At 40.9% G+C, this 22,930-nt stretch overlaps 1 protein-coding gene across 2 annotated transcripts in view; it reads left to right on the top strand.

Moving 5' to 3' along the window:
• Positions 1–22,930, top strand: part of Sppl2a (signal peptide peptidase-like 2A) — a 44,480-nt gene that overhangs the window by 17,172 nt on the left and 4,378 nt on the right. Inside the window, exons 11-15 of one of the 2 annotated variants that reach the window (XM_087652121.1) lie at positions 4,002–4,058; positions 4,237–4,290; positions 4,790–4,892; positions 9,370–9,444; positions 12,648–12,808. In XM_087652121.1, coding sequence (XP_087508247.1) covers positions 4,002–4,058; positions 4,237–4,290; positions 4,790–4,892; positions 9,370–9,444; positions 12,648–12,808 — 450 coding nt within the window. 2 annotated transcript variants of the gene reach the window in all.

The raw sequence follows: 22,930 nt of genomic DNA, 5'->3' as shown, positions 1-22,930 counted from the left end.
TCATAACAAAGCCTTCAAAGCAATGAAACTCTTCTTTTAAATCTTTTTGCTTTGACTCAGCATAGCCCTGGCAGATAGAGAGCTCTCTATGTATAGCAGGCTGACCTTGAACTCACAGTGATCTGCCTGCCTCTAGATTAAAGACATGTGACACCACTCCCTGCACTGCCACATGCAGCTCCTTAAATATTTTAAGTGTTTATTTTTATTTCATGTATATGAGTAAGTGCCTACATGTATTTATGTTACCCCATGCATGCCTGGTGCTCACAGAGGCTCACAGGGCATTCTTGTCCCTGAGACTGTTGTTCCAGACCTTCAGATGCCACCCATTTTAGGTATTTGAATCCAGGTCCTCTGCCAGAGCAGTGGGTACTATTAATGCTGAGCCATCCTGCCAGTCTCAAGAAGGGAGTCCTCATAGTTGTTGGTTTTGCAGATTTTGTATTTCTTTTTTTTTTTTTTTTTTTTTTTTTTTTTTTTTTTTTTTGGTTCTTTTTTTCGGAGCTGGGGACCGAACCCAGGGCCTTGCGCTTCCTAGGTAAGCGCTCTACCACTGAGCTAAATCCCCAGCCCCGATTTTGTATTTCTGAGTGAACTTTAGTTTCCTGAAGGAAACTGCCTTTGAAATTGGTCTTTCAGTAGAGGGTGTTTTAATAAGCAAGCTTTCAGTTGCTTATTAGAGAAAATAAGGAATTTCTGATTAGTATAAAGGGAGAATGTCTGTAATTTTTCTTTCCTTTTAAAAGTCTTTTATTTTTTTTTTTACGATCAGTGTCTACTGTGGACAGTTTAGAGAGGGAGGGAAGAAGGGAGAGAGTGTGCCATTGATACCCTCATTTCTGAGAACTAATCTGAGAAGAGCAGACTAGCACACCAACTCTGCAGGCCTGGAATGGACTGTGTACCCTGGCAGCCCCTCCGGTGCTTTAGGTCCCAGTCTACTGCGAGAAGCGATGCCAGCTTTCGACGTCATTAGAGTTCCTTTGGCTGAAGAACTCAACTTGATCTTTCTTTCAGAAAAAAACTGTTATTATTATTATTGGTTTTTTTTTTTTTCTTTTCTATTTTTCGGAGCTGGGGACTGAACCCAGGGCCTTGCGCTTGCTAGGCAAGCGCTCTACCACTGAGCTAAATCCCCAACCCCATTATTGGTTTTTTAAAATAAGTTTTCTCTGTGCAGTTCTGGCTGTCCTGGAACTCACTCTGTAGACCAGTCTGGCCTTGAACTCATAGAGATCCACCTGCCTCTGTTTTCTGAGTGCTGGAATTAAAGAGGTGTGCCACCACAGCCAGGCCCAACTTGATCTTTCTATACCAACAAGGTTTCCTGTATCCAGGCTGCTCATTGAGGCCAGGGTTGAGGCTGACCTCAGTAAAAATTCAACCCAGGGCTCGAGAATTCACTTTCCTTTCTGTGCATTCTATCTGTCCTCTGGTTCTATGTCTGTAAGCTCCTAAGTCATACATTTCTCACTTTACCGCCAGCTCCTTAACAAGGTGGGAAAAGGTGCGGAATAAGCAAGCCAGTTGTCTTCCATTATTTGTTCAGTTTCCCTCCCGTCTTGGCCTTTTCATATCAGGAGCATAGTACTAATTACCTTGCCTTGTAACTTTATATTGGCCCTTCATTCTTTGTGTCTCTTAGCTACTTCATGTTTGATGATGACTATTTTTCCCCCCATTGGCTTTTGTTATTGTTAGTGCTGTACTCAGGGTAGAACCCAGGACCTGTGTATTTTAGCCATGCGTTCTACCACAGAACCACCTCCTTAGCCCCTTCACTGGGCTTTTATCCTTTCTTTAGGCACTATATCATCTATTAAAACACTGCAAAAACTTCTGACATTTACTGCCAGCCATATAGACAAACATCTACCCTGGGGAGGAGCTAAAATTGCAACTAGGAAATAAAGATTTGAAACTATCCCAAAGTATTCCTACTCAGACTGTTTCACAAGCACTTGCCTCCCCCACCCCCCATCTTAAGGTCAGCTCTTTGCAGCAATGATACAAAAAGAAAAGGTGAAAAGCACCAAACCAAGCAAGTGTGAATTTTAACTGTAACTGGGAGTTTTTTTTTTTTTTTTTTTTTTTTTTGGTTCTTTTTTTTTCGGAGCTGGGGACCGAACCCAGGGCCTTGCGCTTCCTACGTAAGCGCTCTACCACTGAGCTAAATCCCCAGCCCCTAACTGGGAGTTTTTAAAAAGAGAGTTTTCGGGGGTTGGGGATTTAGCTCAGCAGTAGAGCGCTTGCCTAGCGAGCACAGGCCCTGGGTTCGGTCCCCAGCTCCGGGAAAAAAAAAATAAAAAAATAAAAAAAAGAGTGTTTTCAAGCTAGGCAAGACAGAACATGCCTATAATCATAGTATTCTGGAGTGGGGGTGGGGAGGCAGAGGCAGGAGGATTGCCAATTTTCAGCCAGCCTAGTTTAAAAATCACATCCCAGGCCACTCAGGGCTGTATAGTGAGATCCCGAAGCCAAAACAAAGCTGTCCAAGCTAGTTTTAATTTTATTTGGTGCAAAGCAGAACAGTCCTGTAGAATACTCTGTCAGAGGCAGTTAATCAAAAGGAAACACTGTTGATTTCGAACACACCTCTAACCCAGCACTCGGGAGGCAGACGAGCGGATCACCATGAGTTCAGGGCAAGTCCGGTCCATAGAGTGAGTTTCAGGAGAGCCAAGCTTTATAGAGAAACCCTGTTTCAAACAAAACAAAAACCCCAAACCCTCACAAAGCAGATAGTCCTCAGTGTGCACTGGAAGTGCAGCAGTAAAGGGGAGCCAGGTTCTGAGGTACCCTCCCCTCAGCCATCTTAAACTTGGTATCGGTTTAATGTCAGGTGGACTTTTAAAGGCACAGGCCTTCTAAAGGATGAATCCTTTGAGTCTTATATTTTGTGTGATTAGTACATTTTTCACTTTCTTTAACTTCAGGCCTGTGATTTCTAGCAAATCTGTTGTAGTACAAGAGGCTGGAGGTGCTGTTTGGACTCATTGTTGTAAATGTCCATTTAGTACCTTCTCAGTTTGACCCTTTGCCTTCCTTGTGACTCTGTGCTTTATCTTAGTAGGTCATGAAAAACGTGTGTCAGGTGCTGCTCATTCCTGGTTTTTATGATTTTCAAAATCCAGTTTGTATGTCTTCTCCCTGGTCTGCTGATGCATTTTTTCCTATGAAGCATAAAAGCAGATGCCTCACACAGAGTGTGGTAGTGCACACCTGTATCCCAGAGCTTGGCTGCAGAGGCAGGCAGCTCAGGAGTTCAGGGTCACCCTTGGCTAGATGAAAACGACAACGAAAAGGTCACTTTGTGTACTCTTAGCCTCAAAGCTTCACCTCCAGGCAGACAGGGTTACAGGAGAAAACTTGTTTGTGAACACCTTGTCTAGCCCACAGAAAAGACTTCAGCAGACAGGGAGGAAGCTTCCACTCAGGAGGATGCTAGGATTGATCAAAGAAAGGAGGCAGGGTTGACCCGGAATGGGAATCAGGCTGAAGAAAGTTGTCATATTCTATAAGGTTGGGTCTTTTCAAATTTGGCTTTATGATTTTATTGTGGGAAATACCAGAAGATCAAGTGCATTTTTATTCAAATAAGGTTACTTATATTTGGTAGAAAGCTAAATTTAAAGAATTCTAGTGTCTTCTTCTCTGATGCTGAAAATGTCTAAGAGCCATAATACACATAGTAAAAATATTAAAATACTTGAAGTTCACCACCTATTAACATGTTAGATGTCAGTATAATCCAGATCTCCAGGTGTACTTGAATAATATGCCCATCTGATAATTACTGAGCTCTAGAAAAGTGTAGTGGTGTGCGAGCTGTGTTTTGTTTCAGATTCAATGTCTACTGTTTGTAGAGTCTGTGGAAGAGGCAGTTGATAGCCCATGTTCAGTTGGCAGTAGGCTGTGTGCCAGGCGCTGTCAGTCATCCTTGGGTTGTGCTAGGTTATTCTCTTAGATGACTGAACAACATCTCTTCCTCCCTTTAGAATGGAGAGAGCATCATGGTGGAACTTGCTGCTGGGCCTTTCGAGAATGCTGAAAAGGTGGGGATGGTGTGAACAGCAATGTTCATCCAGTTGCTGTCTGCCTGTCTGCTTCCTACTGTAGCTCATTGGTCATGGGTGCATGCTAAGGTGTTATCAAACTTATTTCTCACAAAGATAGCCATTTTCTTAGTTATTCTAAATTATTAAATACCTATTGACTTGGGTTTCATCCTAGAATGATGGAAACTTTGTGGAAGCCACTGCTCTGCACTCAGCTCCCCATGAGAAAGTAAGAATTGTATTTCGGATAAGTTCATTGGACTTTAAATCATACCCTCTGTGAGGAAGCTCTTCTTTGGGTGGGGAAAATGTAGACTGACCAAAACAAAACAACAACAAAACTTGTCAAGATCCGAGTCCTATTCTTGGTAAAAAGAAAATAAAAATGTAAAGGTTAGCTGTGGGGGGAGTATGTGCATACTGTTCATCCTCCATGTGTTGGATATAGTTCCTAAAAACTACGTGTCTTATTCCTTCAAGTTTTTGTACAATCAGTTTCAGTATGTATTATGTATGTGTATGTTTATGTCATCTTTAGTTAGATTTTTTTCAAATAATCATTCTAAAAACATCAAAACGATTATTACAGTGTCAGTGTTTCTCTTCCTAAAAGAGAGATTGGGAAGAGACTTACTGGTTCATTCTCTCCTTCTCTCCCTCTCTCTTCTTCCTTCCCTTTCCTTCTCCCTGCTGCCCTCCCCCTCCTCTCTTGTTTTTCTTTCTTACAGTTGCCAGTAGTTATCAGGGTGCCAAAGCTCATGGATTACTCAGTCATGAGTGTGTGCTCAGTGCCCGTTTCAGTGCTGGGGTTCGGAGATATCATTGTTCCAGGTGAGTGAATGTAGTGACTTTAGCAGAAGCATATTACAGCTTCAAGAATGATGTTCACAGTGTCTGGTAAAAGTTACACAGCTCTATAATTTTTGGTTGTTATTAGAACTGAGATCAATGACAGAGGTTTAAAAAAATGCACTGCAAAGGGTAAAAGAGAAGTCAACCCTCAGGACAGCCAAGGAAAAATGTCTGCTGCTAAAAGGTGCCTTGGGACAGTAAGGATCCATTTATCCTTTTCTAGAAGAACATGTTTCATTTCCTCCTATTTGATAGCAGTAGTGATATTTTAGGGAGTGCTTTAGGGATGTCAGCAAGGTAGGGTTGAAGAAGAAAAGGAAGAGAACCCCAGCTTACATGGCCTTATAATAAAAGACAATCCAGTGGGGAACCAGTCACACTAGTCTGTAGGTTGGGGTAGGCAGACACCTGCTGGAAGACTAGAGGTTTCAAGACAAGGGACCAGACGAGGCTAGGACACTGGATGTGAGACTCAGGCTAGATATGGGGAAATTGTGGAAGGGAGGGTCAAGGAGAGTTACCTGGCTAGACACTGGAGATGCACATCTAAAGTATGTATTTAATACATATAACATGAGATTTCTTCTTCGGTGATGTTCAACAAATTTCTTCTAAAAATGGGTATTGAGGGGTTTTTTTTTTTTGCTTATATATTTGGATATATCAGCTTGCATTTCATTTTTTAAAATTCTTAGTATTGGGGCTGGAGAGATGGCTCAGCAGTTACCAGACTTGCTCTTGTAGAGGTCCCAGGTTCAATTCCTGGCACTCACCCAGTGATCCAAACCCTGCAAGTTCAATTCTAGGGGATCTCATGCCTCTTTTGACAGGCACTAGGCACACACATGGTGCATATGCATACATGCACATACATACAGGTACCATCAATGTTCAAGCCTGTAAAATAAATAAACTTTTAAAAAAATTTTAATCTTTTCTTACACTTCATATTTTATCTTCATCTACCCTCTGCCCACATCCCATACCACCCCCACCCGTCTCCATGAGGATTCCCCACCACCACCCCTCCCCACTCCTGGGGCCTCCAGTCTCCTGAGGGTTAGGTGCATCTTCTCTGACTGTACCCAGACCTGGCGGTCCTCTGCTATGTATGTGTCGGGGGCCTCACAGAGGCTGGTGGTGCTGCCTGGTTGGTGGTCCAGTGTCTGAGAGATCTCAGGGGTCCAGGTTAACTAAGTCTGCTGGTCCTTGTACAGGGTCGCCTTCCTCCTCAGCTTCGTCCAGCTTTCAACCACAGGGGTCAGCAACTTCTGTTTGTTTGTTGGGTGCAAATAGCTGCATCTGACTCTTTGAGCTGCTTGTTGGGTCTTTTGGAGGGCAGTCATGATAGGTCCCTTTTTGTGAGCACTCCATAGCCTTAGTAATATTGTCAGGCCTTGGGGTCTCCCCTTGAGCTGGATCCCACTTTGGGCTTGTCACTGGACCTCCTATTCCTTAGGTTCTTCTCCATTTTGCCCCTGCAGCTCTTTTAGACAGGAACAATTCTGGGTCAGAGTTTTTGACTGTGGGATGATCATCCCTCACTTGATGCCCTGTCTTTCTGCTGGAAGTGGATTCTACAAATTCCCTCTTCCCACTGTAGGGCATTTCATCTAAGGTTCCTCCCTTTGAGTCCTGAGAGTCTCTCACCTCCCAGGTCTCTGGTACATTCTAGAAGGTACCCCCACCTCCTACCTTCCCCCAACCTTCTACCCCCCCAAGGTTGCCCGTTACCATTTTTTTTTAGATTTATTTATTTATGTGATGTATCTGAGTACACTGTAGCTGTCTTCAGACACACCAGAAGAGAGCATTGGATCCCATTACAGATGGTTGTGAGATCCCATGTGGTTGCTGGGAATTGAACTCAGGACCTCCAGTGCTCTTAACCACTAAGCCATCTCTCTGGACCCTGGTTACCATTCTTATAAATAAACATTTTTAAAATGCAATTCTTTGTGTTAAAATTTAAGTCATTGTTCTAAATGTCATTTAAAGTTACTTTCTTGATGTATTATCAATGTATTTTTACCCTCATATATTTGTTCATTTATATAAATTGAGAAAAATGGTGGCACATTTGTAAAAAAAGAAAAAATGTGTATTTTTTATATGCAATATAGTTTTGAAGTATGTATGAAATGTGGAATAACAAGTTTATTGGCAGAGGTTACTTCACCTTCTTTTATCATGAGAACACTTGAAATCCACTCAGCAGGTTTCCGGGCTAATGCACTGCTCATAACTACCATCGATGTGCTGTTGGATGAGTCTCTGGAACTTATTTCTATCTGAGTGAACTTTGTATCTTTTGATCAGTATTTCCTTCCCTAAATGCTTGCCAGTCCCACTGTTTCACTCTGCTTCCATGAGGTCAAGTCTTTGAAGTTTTATTTACACATGAGATAATACAGTATTTGCTTTTCTATGGCTGGCTGCTTCTTGCTTAACAGAGTGTCCTCCAGATTGATCACAGTGCCGTTACCACAAATGACAGGATTTCCATCCTATCTGCTCTTCTCTCTCCCTACTACTCTCTGTGTGTGTGTGTGTGTGTGTGTGTGTGTGTGTGTGTGTGTGTGTGTGTGTGTTGGTGTGCATGGAGGCTAGAGACTGATTGATGTCCCTCTCTCTCCACCTTATTTATTTCTGTCTTTGTGTCTTCTTCTTCTTCTTCTTCTTCTTCTTCTTCTTCTTCTTCTTCTTCTTCTTCTTCTTCTTCTTCTTCTCCTTCTTCTTCTTCTCCTCCTCTTCTTCCTCCTCTTCCTCCTCCTCCTCCTCCTCCTCTTTTGAGACAGGGTCTTTCTACATAGTCCTAGGTATTAGGGGAACTTGCTTGTAGGCCAGGCTGACTTTGAACTTAGAGATTCTTCTGCCTCAATCTCCTGAGTGCTAGAATTAAAGTTGTGTACCACACCATATCTGGCTCTTTAAAAATATTATTTCCTTATTTTATCTCTTCATTGTGTATTTGGGTGTTTTGCCTGCCTGTATGTTTCTATACTGTGCGTGTGCTGTACCTATGGAAGCCAGAAGAGAGCATCAGATTCTTGGAATTGGAGTTACAGATGGTTGTGAGCCACCAAGTGGGTGCTGGTAAACCCAGCTCCCCAAGAAAAGTAGCCAGCACCCTTAACTGTGGAGCCATCTGTCCAATGTCCAGCTCAACGTTATTCAGGATCCTCACTGAATATGGAGCTTGCTGATTCAAGTAGGTTGGGCAGCCGTTAAAATCCACCTGTCTGCCTCCCCTTAGCACTGACACCATCAACAGGTACTATCACATGTGGGTGCTGGGAATCCAAACCAGGCAGTGCGGGCTGCAAGCTTCATCCACAGAGCCATCCTTGCAGGCCAGTTTCCTTTTTAAAAGATGACCATTACTTGGTTTTGTATACATGCTACATTTCTTTATCCATTCATTCATTAATAAGTACCAAGATTGGTTTTATATCTTGGCTCTTCTGAATATGGAACGTATCTCTTTAACATACTAACTTCATTGGAATTGCCGAGTCACATCTTAGGTTGGTTTGTTTGTTTGTTTGTTTGTTTGCTTCTTTTTTTTTTTTTTTTCAGAGCTGGGGACCGAACCCAGGGCCTTGCGCTTCCTAGGCAAGCGCTCTACCACTGAGCTAAATCCCCAACCCCTGTTTGTTTGTTTGTTTGTTTAAGGATTCCTTGATATGTAGCCCAGGCTGTCTCAGTCTCCCAAATCCTTGAATTACAAGCTAATGTCACTGGACCTGGTCTGTTTTTAATTTTTTGCTATTTGTTGTCAAGTACTTGGCCTTACTGAGCAAACCCAAGAAATGCTGATCAATCCGTTGCCCATTTTCTCATTGGGTTATGTTTTTTTCTTACGTGTTGGCTTGTTTGGGATCCTCACATGTGTTGGGTATCAGCCCTTGTTAGATTTGTTTTGCAGATAATAGATAATCTCATTGTATAAGTTGTCTCTTCTATTGATTGCTTCCTTTGCTGTGTGGAAGATTTCATGTAATTCCATTTGAGGTGTGTGTGTGTGTGCGCGCGCGTGTGTGTGCGCGCGCATGTATTTTAACGAAGGATGAAAACACTTTCTCTCTAACATGGAGTCTTGAGCACCTAATAAAAGTTCTTGTTTTTCGGGGTTGAGGATTTAGCTCAGTGGTAGAGCGCTTTCCTAGGAAGCGCAAGGCCCTGGGTTCGGTCCCCAGCTCCGAAAAAAAGAAAAAAAAAAAAGTTCTTGTTTTTCAACTACTGTTGCTTGGCTTGGGGAAAATGCCGTCTAAAGTATCAAATTTTTTTTAAAAAAATCAACATATGAAATTTCATTCATGATTTAAGATACTTAAATGCTTTCATAATTCAAAAAAGAAATGTGAAATACAACAACCTATATTGCCATTCATTCTAGCATTTGGATCTGTAATGTTGTTATTGGTTTAAGAAAATAATGTGGATTTTCTTTTAGGTCTGTTGATTGCATATTGTAGAAGATTTGATGTTCAGACTGGTTCTTCTATATACTATATATCATCTACAATTGGTAAAAATTGTTTCTTTTTATTATGTCGTGCTATATTGTCTGGAGAAAAAGCCAAAGGGCTAGAAGCAGTAGTCTGTCTGCTCTTATGACTTTCACAGGAAGCACTGTAGGAGATCTTGTGCATAGCCCTAGGCAGAAAGCTTTAAAAAGTGTTGAAATGTCAGCTTGCGTCAGGCTGGCGTAGAGCTTGGTTAGTGGAATGCTTACCCAGCACACAACATCTTAGGCTTGGTCCCCAGATCCACATATGCTAGTGTGATGACACACACCTGTAATCCCACCATGCGGGAGCTAGGACCGGGAGGACTAGGAGTTAAAGACTCCTCAGCTGGGCCAGTGGGACGCTCAGCAGTTAAGAGCAGCATCTGCTCTTCCAGAGGTCCTAAGTTCAAATCCCAGCAACCACATGATGGCTCACAACCATCTGTAATGGATTCTGATGCCCTCTTCTGGTGTGTCTGAAGACAGCTACAGTGTATATATAGTAAATAAATAAATATTAAAAAAAATCTCAATTATAGGAGTCTGAGACCATCTTGGAGTACATGAGACCCTGACTCAATAAGTAATAAGTAAAAAAAACCAAATAGTTAATGTCAAAGGTTCACACAAATGTCTCCCAAAATAGTTACTAACAGTGCAAGCATTGGTCTAAATAGCTAAATTTTGGTGAGGAGGTAAGTAGTGTTTTTGAAAAAGAAATATGGAGGTAGATTAAACAGCAAATCTAGTAAAAGTTAGTAGAGCACTTTCTTTATGTAAACCAAAGCTCATTCAAATAATCTATAAAGGATAGTCAAATTATTTTGATTTGTTTGCTTGCTTTCAAGACAGGTTTCTTTGGCTCTAGATTAGGCTGTGCTCAAACTCATAGAGATCCACCTGCCTCTGACTCCCAAGTACTGGGATTAAAGTTGTGTGCCACCACACTTGACCTAAAACATTTTTGAGGTCTTTTGTTTATTGTTTTTTAGAGACAGGGTTTCTCTGTGTAGCCCTGCTGTTCTGGAACTCAGTCTATAGAAGGCTGACCTCAGTCCCAGAGATCTGCCTGCCTCTGCCTGGGATTAAAGACATCTGTTACCACTACCCAACGATTTTATGAGTTTAAGTAGTGAAATGATTGGCCGGAGAGTTGGCACAGTTAAGAGGATATATTTCGGGGGCTGGAATGATGGCTCAGTGGTTAAGAGCACTAACTGTTGTTCTCAAGGTCCTGAGTTCAATTCCCAGCAACCACATGGTGGCTCACAACCATCTATAATGGGATCCGCTGCCCTTTTCTAATGTGTCTGAAGATAGTTACAGTGTACTCACATATGAAATAAATAAATCTTTAAAAAAAAAAAAAGAGGATATATTTCTCTTGCAGAGGATCTAGGTTCAAATTCCAGGTTCTATATGGTGGCTTCTGTAACTTCAGTCCCAGGGAATCTGACAACCTTTTTTGATCTCTTAGGGCCCTAGGCATGCATATGGTGCACATACCTACATGCAGGCAAAATACTCATACACATAAAATCATAAAATAAATCTAAACATGGTGCACACCTGTAAGCCCAGCACTCAGAGGCAGAGGAAGGTAGGTCTGTGAGTTTGAGGCCAGCCAGATCTACTGAGTGAGTTCCAAGGAACCCTGTCTTAAGACACACCCATCCTACTGGCCCCACCTACAGTGCTGCAAAAAAGGGGATAATTAAAATCAGGGTTGGTGGGTGTGCACTTGTAATTCCAGGACTCTGGAAGATCAGAAGTTCAAGGTTTTTCTTGGCTGTGTATTAAGTTAAGGCCTTGCGTTGCATAAAACCCTGATTCAGAAACAAAAATAAATAAGTGAGATAATCATACTTTATATCACAAGATTTTAGAGGCTTTAAATTAAAAGTTGAGATTCTACTGGGTGTGTTGGAGCTCACCTTTAATTCCAGCACTCAGAGACAAGCAGATCTCTTGTGAGTTTGAGGCCAGCCTGGTCTATATAGCTAGCCTGGTCTATATAGCATTCGAGGACAAACTGAGCTACATAGTCTGACCTTGTCTCAAAAAACAAGTTGAGGTTTTATATATAGTTTTATAATTTTATTAAATACCTGGAACACAAGTAGTAAATGTTTATTACTTGATTGTTTTTTAGCATCACATATATATAACCATGAATATTTATGTAAATAAATGAATGTTTTGTTAGTTATCTGGTATAGCAGGCAGTCATTACTTCTGTTTCTTTTATTGAAATGTTAATAATAGGAAATTTAAAAGAAAAAGCTCTGATACCTCTGAATATTCTGCATAGATATTTCAATATCCAGAGTTCTGAGTACTTAGACAAATATTCTGCACCACAGCCGCAGATGCTCCTGCAAGACTTTCTAGTCTGTACAGAGTTAAATCTGTGTTGTGGGGTTGGAGAACGCTGTCACTAGAAATGTCATCCCGACAGCATGAAGGAAAGCTAAGAGAGGGAAGAGGAGGAAGTGCAGAGAGCCTGAGAGAAGTAAGCAGAGAAAGAAGAGGGAGGAAAGGGAGGGGGAAACAGACTCCATATAGAAACAAGGAAAGCAGCTTGAGGTGTTGAATCCTCTAAGGGCAGTAACACCCGTACCAGCCTTCATGATTGAGTCAAGAGCACTCACAAGGCAGCGCTGGGGTACTTGTCAGTTGTGTTGTGTGACTTTGGGCAGCTCACTCAACCCCCCTAATCTTCTATCACCTCATCTTTATGTAGCTAGACTAAATTGGCTGAGATCCTACATTCATATACTATTCCAGGTCAGCAGGAAACATCCGAATGATATTTGCTGTGCAATAGTTAAGGAAGTCTGTAGTATGTATTAGGACAAACTTAAGATTTGGTTTATTTTTAGTTATGTGTCTGTGTGTGCCTCTGTGTGAATATACACATACAGGGGAGCACAGGTTCCTGAAGATGCCAGGGGCATCAGCTGGAGCTGGAGTCACAGGCAGTTGTAAAGCCCAGCACCCATGTTAAGTGACACATCTATTTTTAACACCTAGGGCATCTGACACCTCTAACCTCAGGAGCCTGCACCCAGTCTCAACTCCACACACAGATACAAACACATAATTTAAAAAATAAGTTTTATTAAAGATGTCTTCAGAAGTACTTGAAAACTAATGTTTTAGTGGGGAAATTCCATTCCTGGAAGCATGTAAAACTGACCTGTGCTTCTGTTTTCCTGCAGCCTATGCTGTTGGCATGATAATTACCTTTGTGGTCCTAATGGTGATGAAGACAGGACAGCCTGCTCTCCTCTATTTAGTACCTTGTACACTTATTACTGCCTCAATCATTGCTTGGAGTCGTAAGGAAATGAAAAAGTTCTGGAAAGGTAGCAGCTACCAGGTATGTGCTTATAAATCGCCAGCTGTTATGCTACAACAAATCTTTATGTGTCGGAAGTTTAGTGTTCCCCAGGATGCCCTGACTTCCTCTTCAGTTCCGTTGGCGTCTACTTGTGCAGCAGTGGGTCTTGGTGCCCATTGTGAGTACGGAAAGCCCTGTGAAGTTCCTGTGGGAGGACATTGGAGAACACAGCGTTGCAATGTGCATTTAAGTCCACATAAGTAGCATGCAAGGTGCAACCACAAAAATAGGCACTGGGTTTTGAAACTGACGATAGAAATTGATAGTGAAGCCAGGCAGTGGCTGTGCAAGCCTTCAAACCGAGCACTTGCAGAGCAAGTCTTAGGACAGCCAAAGCTACACAGAGACCCTGTCTCAAAAAACCAAAGAACCAAACCAAAACAAAACAAAACTTTATAGAAACATACAAGTTCTATTCAGCATTTGAATGAACCAAACTAACTTCATTATCAAGATTGCTCTTTAAAATCCATACAACAAGGAAAATCATAATTTCAGAAACTGTTGTTTGAGTTATTTTTTAGCAGAGATAAAAGCTCCTGTCTCTATCTTTCTGTCTGTCCCTGTCTGTCCCTTTCTGTCTCTGTCTCTCCCCCAACCCCCTACATGTCTTTAGAATTCCAGAAAAGTTGTTTTGCTTTGAAATAGAAGAGAGAAACCCTCACCTTCTCAGTTCAGGCTACTACACTGACCCCTTCCTAGAGGCATTTTTTAAAGCAATTATTTCTGATTTGTACTAGTAAAGTGAACTGCCCCTCATTCCGCCCCCACATATGTCAGTAGTCACCTGAACACAGTCATCACCCTGGAGTAGGTGTCTGTAGTCGTTCTTACCAGAGAAGCAGTTCAGATGTCTCACAGCATCTGCGGTAGTATTTAAGAAGAGACAGCCAACGTTATATTACAAGCTTTCATAACTGGAATTCTTTCTGGTAAATATAATTTCCTTTTGAGATTTAAATAAAATAATAATAATACCTACCTTGACTACTTATCAGTGCTATTGGGTGAGCCCGCATAAATGAATACAAAGAGTATCTATGGCCACAAAGTCCTTCACTAAACTATTAAAATAGCTGATAATTTTGATATGGAGGTGACACCTACATTGGTTTTCTCCCTAATGTTGGAGATCAAACCTAAATCTCCCATATGGTAGGCAACTTGAGACTTTTATTTGTTTGATTTGCTTTGTTTTCTGAGATAGGGTTTCTCTGTGTATTCCTGACTATCTTGGAATTTACTCTGTAGACTTGACTGGCCTTGAACTCAGAGATCCACCTGCCTCTACCTATCAAACGCTGGAATTAAAAGTGTGCACCACCTGGCTTAGATTTTTTTTTTAATTTAAGTATCATAGTGTCCCACATCTACAATTCCAACTCTTGGGAGGTAGAGGCTGGAAGATGGGAGTTCATGGCTGACCTCAAACGTAGCAAATTAGAGATCCCATTTCAATCAATTAATAAGATAAAAATGTGTCCTAAAACTCCTCCTGTCACATTATAGTCAAAACACCAAATGCACAAAAAAAAAAAGCGTCCTAAACTACTACTGACTTTTTAGTTATCTTACTTTCAAAATGGCTTTTTATCCTCTTTAATAATTTTATATTTCTGCATTTAGTGAACATTTATTAAGCACGAGGTAAGTATGATTTCAGATATTGACTCTGTAGGATGAACAAGTTACAAGCAAAATTCCTCCTGCGACTTTGAGAAAGTTACTAGGAAATGCAGACAGAGTCATAGCAATGAAGTGTACCGAGTGAATGTACTGATGACAAAGTGTCATGGTACCTGGGGATGGATGGGGCATCCATGGCAAGGATTCAGGGCAAAAGTGTCAAATCTCATTTGGAACTGGGCTGTCTGGTCATCTTAGAGGAACCATGTCTTCAGACACTCCCAGGGAAGGGAGCTGGTACATTCTGGGAACTGACTGGAGATTCAGGAGCTCTAGTGTTGAGTTTGGATAAAGGACCTGAGGGAAGAGAAAAGTGGAAGTGAAAGTGTGTAGGGTCTTAGAAACCACGTTCCATGAAGTGGTAGATGTGAAGAGAAATTTAGAAATAATTAATATGGTCTGAGGATGCATTCAGGGTGGGGAGAGGAAAAGGAAGAGGAAGACTCAAGTTTTCTGAAGGAGAGCATAGGCTTGGGGATCCAGCATGAGTGCCTTTCGGACCAGAAAGGGATTGAAGGCTTAGTACTTAGGTCTGACTGGCAGGAGTCAGAGCCAATCCAGATGCAGTGTCTGAGTGGCTCCGGTGTACAAAGCACTGAATAAGAACAGAAAACCTCAGACACACCTAAGGAGAAGAGGCTTCCACTGCTCAGAGCACTCAACTAAGTGTGAGGCAAATTACACCAAAGAAGTCAGATAACACATACAGATAAAATACCCTGACAGGTACCAAACCCTTGTTTAGGGTAGAATTTAAAATCGATATTGAATGCAAACACTATCTTAAACAATACATGTCAGTTATTTTCATCACCAGCATTTTTACTGGTAAGGAAGCCCTCCCTTCAATGCAGCTTTAAGTATTTTTATAGATTTATTTTTATTATTTTTGATTATGTGTATTGGTGGGAGTATATATATGAACCTTGGGTGCCTTCAGAAATCAGAATAGACTGTCAGATATGTCCTCTGCAAGAACAGTTCATAACTGCTGAGCCATCTTTCCAGCTCTTACATATTTTATTATAAAAATATTTGTTATAGAAAATTTTGAGGTATTAAAAATAAAAGAAGAACCCTGCCACCAGATATAACTGGAGTACTGCACTTCCTTCTGTAAAGGGATGGCTATGCTGTGAAATGGTCCTATCAGTGGATCCTCACTTGCTTTTTCTATTTTCATGTATTTCATATATAATTTCTTGTAAATTTTTTTTACTGGCTGTATATTGATATTATATTACACATGCTGCCGTTTTTCATCGTTTATTTTTATCCAGACATTTCTTCTGATGGATTTTCTGGGAAATGGTAAAACTATCTGAAAAGATGTTCACTATGGCACATCTGGCCTTTCCTCTGCTTAGTGAATAAGTTAATGTTATTGGCAATTAGTGTTCTAAACATCTGTTGACTGTTTTTACTGCAGTAATTTTTTCTGTGTGTTTTAATTACAAAGTAATATATATCTGTTTCTTGGTTGGTTTGTGTTTAGGTTTTGACTCTTGAGGCAGGGCCTCCCACTGTAGTCTGGGCTGTATTGAGCTCAAATGTAGTCCCTGATAGCCTTGGGCTTTCAGCATTCCTCCGTCTTACCCTCCTGCATGCTGGGATTATAAGAGTCTGGCACCATTCCTCAGCTCGAGTTTGTGATTTTAATTAAAACATTTAAGATTTATTTATGCTCAGTGGGGAGTCGCCTGCAGAGACAAGGAGGTTCCTGGAAGGGGCAGTTACAGGTTCATACCAGGAACCAAACTCTGGTCCTCTGCAAGAGTAGCAAGTGCTCATGACCACTGAGCCATCTTTCCAGCCTTCATATTTTTATTTTTTAAACAAGAAGTACAAAAATGAGGCTGGGGAGAGGGTTCAGAGTGTAGATTGCTCTTCTAAAGGACCACAGTTCAGTTCCCAGCATTGATTGACATCCAAGCAGCTCACAACTGCCAGTAGCTCTCATTCCAGGGGTTCCTACAAACCTCAGAGGTTTCCTGCACTCACATGCACACATCCATATAGAGATACATTATTAAATAGATAGAGTAGAATAAATGTTAAAAAAAAAAATCCAGGGCTAGAGAGATGGCTTGTGGCTGGGAACACTTGCTGTTCTCACAGAAGACCTGGATTCAGTTCCCAGCACCCATATGGGCCTTACAATCATGCTTAACTCCAGTTCCAGGGATCCAGCACGAAGACACTGTATGCAGGTAAAATACTCATGCACATAAAACGAAAGGAAATAAATATTTTTAAAAAGAGAAACAAGTGTCTCAGGTGGAAGTGAAGTGCTCCCTTTAAACTGTCCTATCCTTCTCACACTCCTTCAGGAGGGACAGCCACCTTGAGCCTTTGTGTGTGGCTGCCAGTTCTTTCTGTGCTTCCCCACACTGGAAATAGCTGATTATTTTAGAGTTGTTATATACCTAAAAGCATTAATGCTGCATTCTTTAGAGATCTACCCTTTCTATGTTTCTGTGGTTTCTTCTAGAGTTTTCTTCTTTTCCCTTTCTATGTTTATTGAGAGAGGGAATGGTGGGAGGAATCCCACCAGTGAGTATTCATGTTTGTCACGAGAATGTGTTCTTCCCTGGACCACCCAAGCTTCGTTCTTAATAATTCTGGTATTTAAAAGTACATGTTTCTGTTTCACAGCAGCGAGACACAGAGTAGTAATAATCCCTGAGGCAGGCTTCAGGGCTTCAGTTTAATTTCCTATTGGTATAATAAAATACCCTGACAAAATTTGCTAAGAGAAAAATGGCTTATTTTGGCTCACAGTTCCAGGCTATAGCCCATCATGCAGGGAGTCAAGGTATCAGAAACTTGAAGCAGCTAGTCACCTCGATAGTTAAAACAAGGAGAAAGTGAATACACCAGCAGCCAGTGCTCAGCTGTCATTCTCCATTCATTCAGTTTAAGGTCTCCTGTCTAGGGAATGGTGCCAGCCAAAGTGGGCAGGCTTTCCAATCAGGATTATCCTTCACAGACATGTTCACAGGGCAACCTGTTCTAGACAGTTTCTCATGAGACCCCTTCCCTGGCTTGTTGTAGGTTGTGTCAAAGTTCTCATTAAAACTGACCATTATGAAGGACCTCCCTACGTGACACAGCAGCTAAATAAAATAGTTAATTGTAGGAAAATCCATTTTAAGGTATCTGGAAACAAAGATTACTTCTTGTTTGTGCAAGGTGACATCATTATTTTATTCCACAATAATGTGGACTTCAGAATACAGACTAACACCTAGTAAAAAGCATGAGTCTCGGGGCAGGGTTAACCTGAAAACTGGTTTAGTCCTTCTAGCTCTGACCTTGGGAAGTTCACCTTGCTCTTGGTGACTCAGATTCTTCCAGTATGAAGTAGGGCAACAACTTACTTCTGAGAAGCGCATTTAACTGTTAACCATTGAATATATTGGTATATGCCAGCTTCTTAAAACAGTGTCACAGCATACCATTAACCACAAATATGTTACTATTTAAAGGAGTTGGGAGCTTTAAAATTTTGTTTTGTTGGTTTGTATTTTTATGGTTCACTATCTAGATTTTCTTTTTTTTTTCCTGGTTTTCATTTTTTTTCTTTTTTTTTCGGAGCTGGGGACCGAACCCAGGGCCTTGGGCTTGCTAGGCAAGCGCTCTACCACTGAGCTAAATCCCCAACCCTCTGGTTTTCATTTTAAAACTTTGAATTTTGTGTGTGTGTGTGTGTGTGTGTGTGTGTGTGTGTTTCAGTAGCCCTCATAAAATTATCATAGCTGTCATACATTATTAACTTGTGTTTGTGGGAGGGTGGGGAGGGGAACACCGATAAGAAAGGGGAGGGGGGAGGGGGATGTTTGCCCGGAAACTGGGAAAGGGAATAACACTCGAAATGTATATAAGAAATACTCAAGTTAATAATAAAAAAAAATAAAATAAAATAAAAAAAAAAGAAAAGGAATAAAACAAGCCGTAACAGTGAAACCCATCTACTAGATATAAACTATTTCAAAGTCAAGTTTCAAGAATTTTTCAAGATCACATAAAATAAAGCTGATACAGCATTTGAAAGATTGACGGATATAAAAAAAAATTAACTTGTGTTTGTGCTTGTTTTTGTTTTTGTTTTTGTTTTTGAGACAGGGTTCTCTATATAGCTCTGATTGGCCTGGAACTCAATAAGAACTGCCTGCCTCTGCTTCCTGAGTGCTGGGATCAGACATACACCACCACCACCCTTATCACCATTAACTTTTAAATAATCTCTATAATCTTTATACACAGTCATTTTTTTTTCTTTTTTTTTTTCGGTGCTGGGGACCGAACCCAGGACCTTGCGCTTCCTAGGTAAGCGCTCTACTGAGCCAAATCCCCAACCCCATACACAGGCATTTTTGTATGTGCCAAAATTTTTTAGCTGTTTTGAAATAAAGTAAAATAAAATGGAATCTATTGATCTTAATGCTTTGGTTCATTATAATGTCAGATATCTGTGTACAAGGATAGTGACAGAGGTTAAAACATCTCTAGTCCAAAATTCAATATGCTTTCAGATCTGAGATTCAGAGGTATGGTGGTTTGAATGAGAATGGCCCTCATAGGTCAGTATGCTTGAATGCTTGACAGCCAGTCGATTGAACTGTTTGGGAAGGATTAGGAGGTGTGGCTTTGTTGGGGGATGTGTGTCACTGGTGGCAGACTTTGAGGGGACCCATTCCCAGTTAGCTCTCTCTGCCTCCTACTTGTGGATCAGATGTGAGCTCTCAGCTGTTCCTGCTCTCATGCGTTTGCTTTGTCATCATGGACTCTGGCTCTCTGTATGAGCTGTATGTGAAATTTAAGTTAATTTCATGTTTGGATCCTATCCTCAAAATGTCTCTTTATGAATAGGCAAATATACCAAAAATTTCAAATTTTAAAACACTTTCAGGCCCAAGTATTTCAGATGAGAGAATCTTAACTTGTAGTTTAATTAACGGAGGTGGTGTAGAACTTTCCACTGGAGACCTGTTCCAGGAGGTGATGGGAGCGAGTGTCCAGGGATTGAACCCGAGGTCTCACACATGCCAAGTAGGCTCTGTACATTCAGCTGTCTCTTTGTTTAATGGCCCTGGTAGTCCTGCTGACATAAGGTGCAGGTGTCATCACATAAGTGCTATAGTACCTGACTGGGTCTTTCTCACCCTCTCTGTAAATTTCTTTTGAAAAGAAGGTGGATTTTTCTATAGTTGCATTAGAATAAAATAAATTTAGAAAAATCAGTTACAAATCTTTTATGTAACTTCAAGGCCAGTTTCCTTTGACATTTCTGGACACTTCTAAGGCTACAGTTCTCAGTTCCATTTATGATTTGACTTTAGTTGAAGCCACAGTTCTAATTAATATTGAGTTAATAAGTGGCTTTTTTTTTCCCTAGAGAGCATAACGGTTTGAGGACAGAGGGCTTTTGAGTTCCTAATAGTAAATCAAGTGCAGTGAGGTTCATGCAGTAGCTTGAACAGGCTGTTTACTTGAATGGGAAACAGACTCTCAGCTTGTTGGCATCCAGCGAACAGTGTCTGCTAATGTCACTAGTCACTAGTATTTTTAGAAGTCACAAGCTTTGAGTCACAAGTTAGGGTTCAAAGCTACTTAAATGGACTAAAGACTGAGAACTTGTTACTCAGCTTGATTTATTGGAAAGCTTCTGGCGATCAGCTCTAAACAAGGAGAGCTTCAGAAATGCCAGGGTAGCCTGCCCCCTTTCAAAGGACATTTTTCCAACAGACTGCCTAGTTACAGATGTGAAATACCAATTTTGCCAGTTAATTTTTCTTGGCTGTGTTGACCCAGTTTTATATACTTGACCTTCATGTTTGTTGTGTACTGCTATGTTGTTTTTACCGGAAGCATGGAGAACAGGAAGTAGTGATGGTAACTTTTCAATTAGCAGACCTTGAAATTGTTTTGTTTGCTTTGGTTTTGTTTTTGGGACACAGGTGCATGTCTCACTGTGTAGTCCTGGCTGGCTGAAATTCAGACTCCTGCCTCAACTTCCTGCAGGCCAGGATCACAGCCGGGTACTACCATGACTGGTTAATTAATATATCCATATTTAGGGCTGGGATTATAGTGCCCAGTGTGGTACCTAAGAATTAGAAGAGCAGAAGCCTGTTATAACGCTGGGCACATAGCTCTTACTATTCAGGGCGGTTGCCAGGGTACACAGATCACAGAGAAGAAAAGCACCATGTCTACCCCGCCTGCCGTCACCCTTCCAGGCTACGCGGGCTCCTCACAGCTCCAGCCTTTTGTCAGACAAAGGGGTCCTAACTCTCTCTATATGTGCTTGTGTATAATTTTAAGTGTGATTAAAATATTCCACAGCTTCACCCTGTGTCTCATGTTGTAGAATACTTAATACTACCTATCCTGATCGGCTTTTAACTGTTTTTAAATGCATTGAAGTTTACTGTGTATTTTTATGTTGTTAGAAAAGGAACTCAGGGTTCCCATATGCTAAGCAATCCCTTGAATTTTTTTCTCGTAGAACTGTTATGAACATGAAACTGCTTTAATCTATGTGTTATCTTTGGCAGATAAAGGGCTAAATACATAACCTGGGCCTTTATAACTGTGGTTGCTGACAGGTGGGCTTTACTGTAAGTGTCCCCATTGGTTGAGGGTGCCTGCCATCTGAAAGCCTCAACTCAGAGGCACTGCTGTCTGGCAAGTCCAGAAATTCCATGTCGAACAATCTCTTAAAAAAATAAAAAAAACTGAAATATTTAGAACCTTTATTTAAAAAAAAATAGGGATGTTTATATTGCTGGACTTCTCAATAACAAAGAAAGAACATACATAATACTGAAATCTAATCATTTATCGGTCTGAAAGTCTTTGACAATCTTTACAAAGATATTACATTTTTCTGTTTTAATATAGTTTTATCTGAAGAACAGGATAACAATATTTTAAATATGTAAGCACTTCCTTTTTTCTTAATTCCCAAATATTTTTTGGAAAAAAAAACATATAGAATTGAAGTGAGAAAAAAAATTCACTAAGAATGCCTTTAAAATGCCCTGTTAGCAAATGCATTTTGATTTGTTTTCAGAGGTTTTAAGTGCTCTGTTGTTTATATTTTTATTAGGAGTTTTTTGTTATGTAATAATTCTAAACTTTCATTATCATTCTTTGACTTGCTTGAGTGGCAATGGTGGGGTTTTGTTGTTTTGTTCTTGTTTACTTCTTTTTTTAAATATTTATTTAGTTCATGTATGTGGGTACACTGTCGCTGTCTTCAGACACACCAGATGCCCATTACAGATGGTTGTGAACCACCATGTGGTTGCTGGGAATTGAACTCAGGACCTCTGGAAGAGCAGTCAGTGCTCTTAACCACTGAGCCATCTCCTGTTTGCTTCTTGTGAGAGGAATGTGAGTGTGTGCATGTCTGCATGTCTGCATATGTGGGTGTGTGCGTGCACTTGTGTGTGTCTTGAGGTAGATTCACTATGTAGTCCTCCCTGGCTTGCCTTGAACTTGCAAGTCCTGGCTAGTCTGGAACTCATATAGAGAGCTGACTTCCTCTGTCTCTCAAGTGCTGGAATTAAAGGCAGCCTCGTGTATTAGTCTTACTTGTCTTCTTAGGGTTACAATTTTGCAGAGCCAGCAGGTGTTTTCACACTAACTTCGGGAACCATTTTTAGCTTTCCAGCACAAAAGTGCACACTGCCTCATACAGTCTTCTTTTGAAATGGAATTTCAACTGCTACAAAGGCCAGTATTCACACTGAGAAGTAGAATTAATGGGAGAGCTGGAAAATGAATTCATATAGGCCATAAGACCTATAATTCATCCTTTTGAATAGTTAAAGATGGGGTTGGGGATTTAGCTCAGTGGTTAGCAAGCGCAAGGCCCTGGGTTCGGTCCCCAGCTCCAAAAAAAAAGAAAAAAAAAATAGTTAAAGATGATGTTGACTTAGACAGTGTTGTAAAAGAAATGCTTGGTTCTGTGAGGTCATTCTTTTTTTAAGGCTTATTTTTACTATTTTTAAGTCATGTGTATGTATATGGTCGTGTGCACATTAGTACAGGGTCGGTAATCTGAGGCAAGCAATCCCCCTAGGACTAGAGTTACAGGCAACTTTGATCTCACCAAAGGCGGTGTTGGGGACCAGATTGAGAGCAAGCAATCTTAATTTCTGAGCCATCTCTCTCTAGTCCCAAGGCTGCTCTTACTTTAGTTTTGCATTAAGGTCTCTCTTTGTAACTCTGGCTGTCCTGTCCCATACCATTTAGGTCAGACTGGCTTTGAACTCAGAGACTGGCCTGCTTCTGCCTCCTGAGTATTGGAGTTAAAAATAGGGGTGGTGGTGGCTGCTGAGGTAGTGCTCTGTTGGATTCTGAGGAGAGGGGATTTGGGGAGGAACTGGGAAAAGTAGAGGGAAA

This window comes from Rattus norvegicus, chromosome 3 (genome assembly GCF_021556685.1).
Source record: "Rattus norvegicus strain SHRSP/BbbUtx chromosome 3, alternate assembly SHRSP_T2T, whole genome shotgun sequence".
Lineage (NCBI taxonomy): Eukaryota > Metazoa > Chordata > Mammalia > Rodentia > Muridae > Rattus > Rattus norvegicus.
The sequence above is the reverse complement of the archived record's forward strand: the minus strand, read 5'-3'. Positions and strand labels throughout refer to the sequence as shown.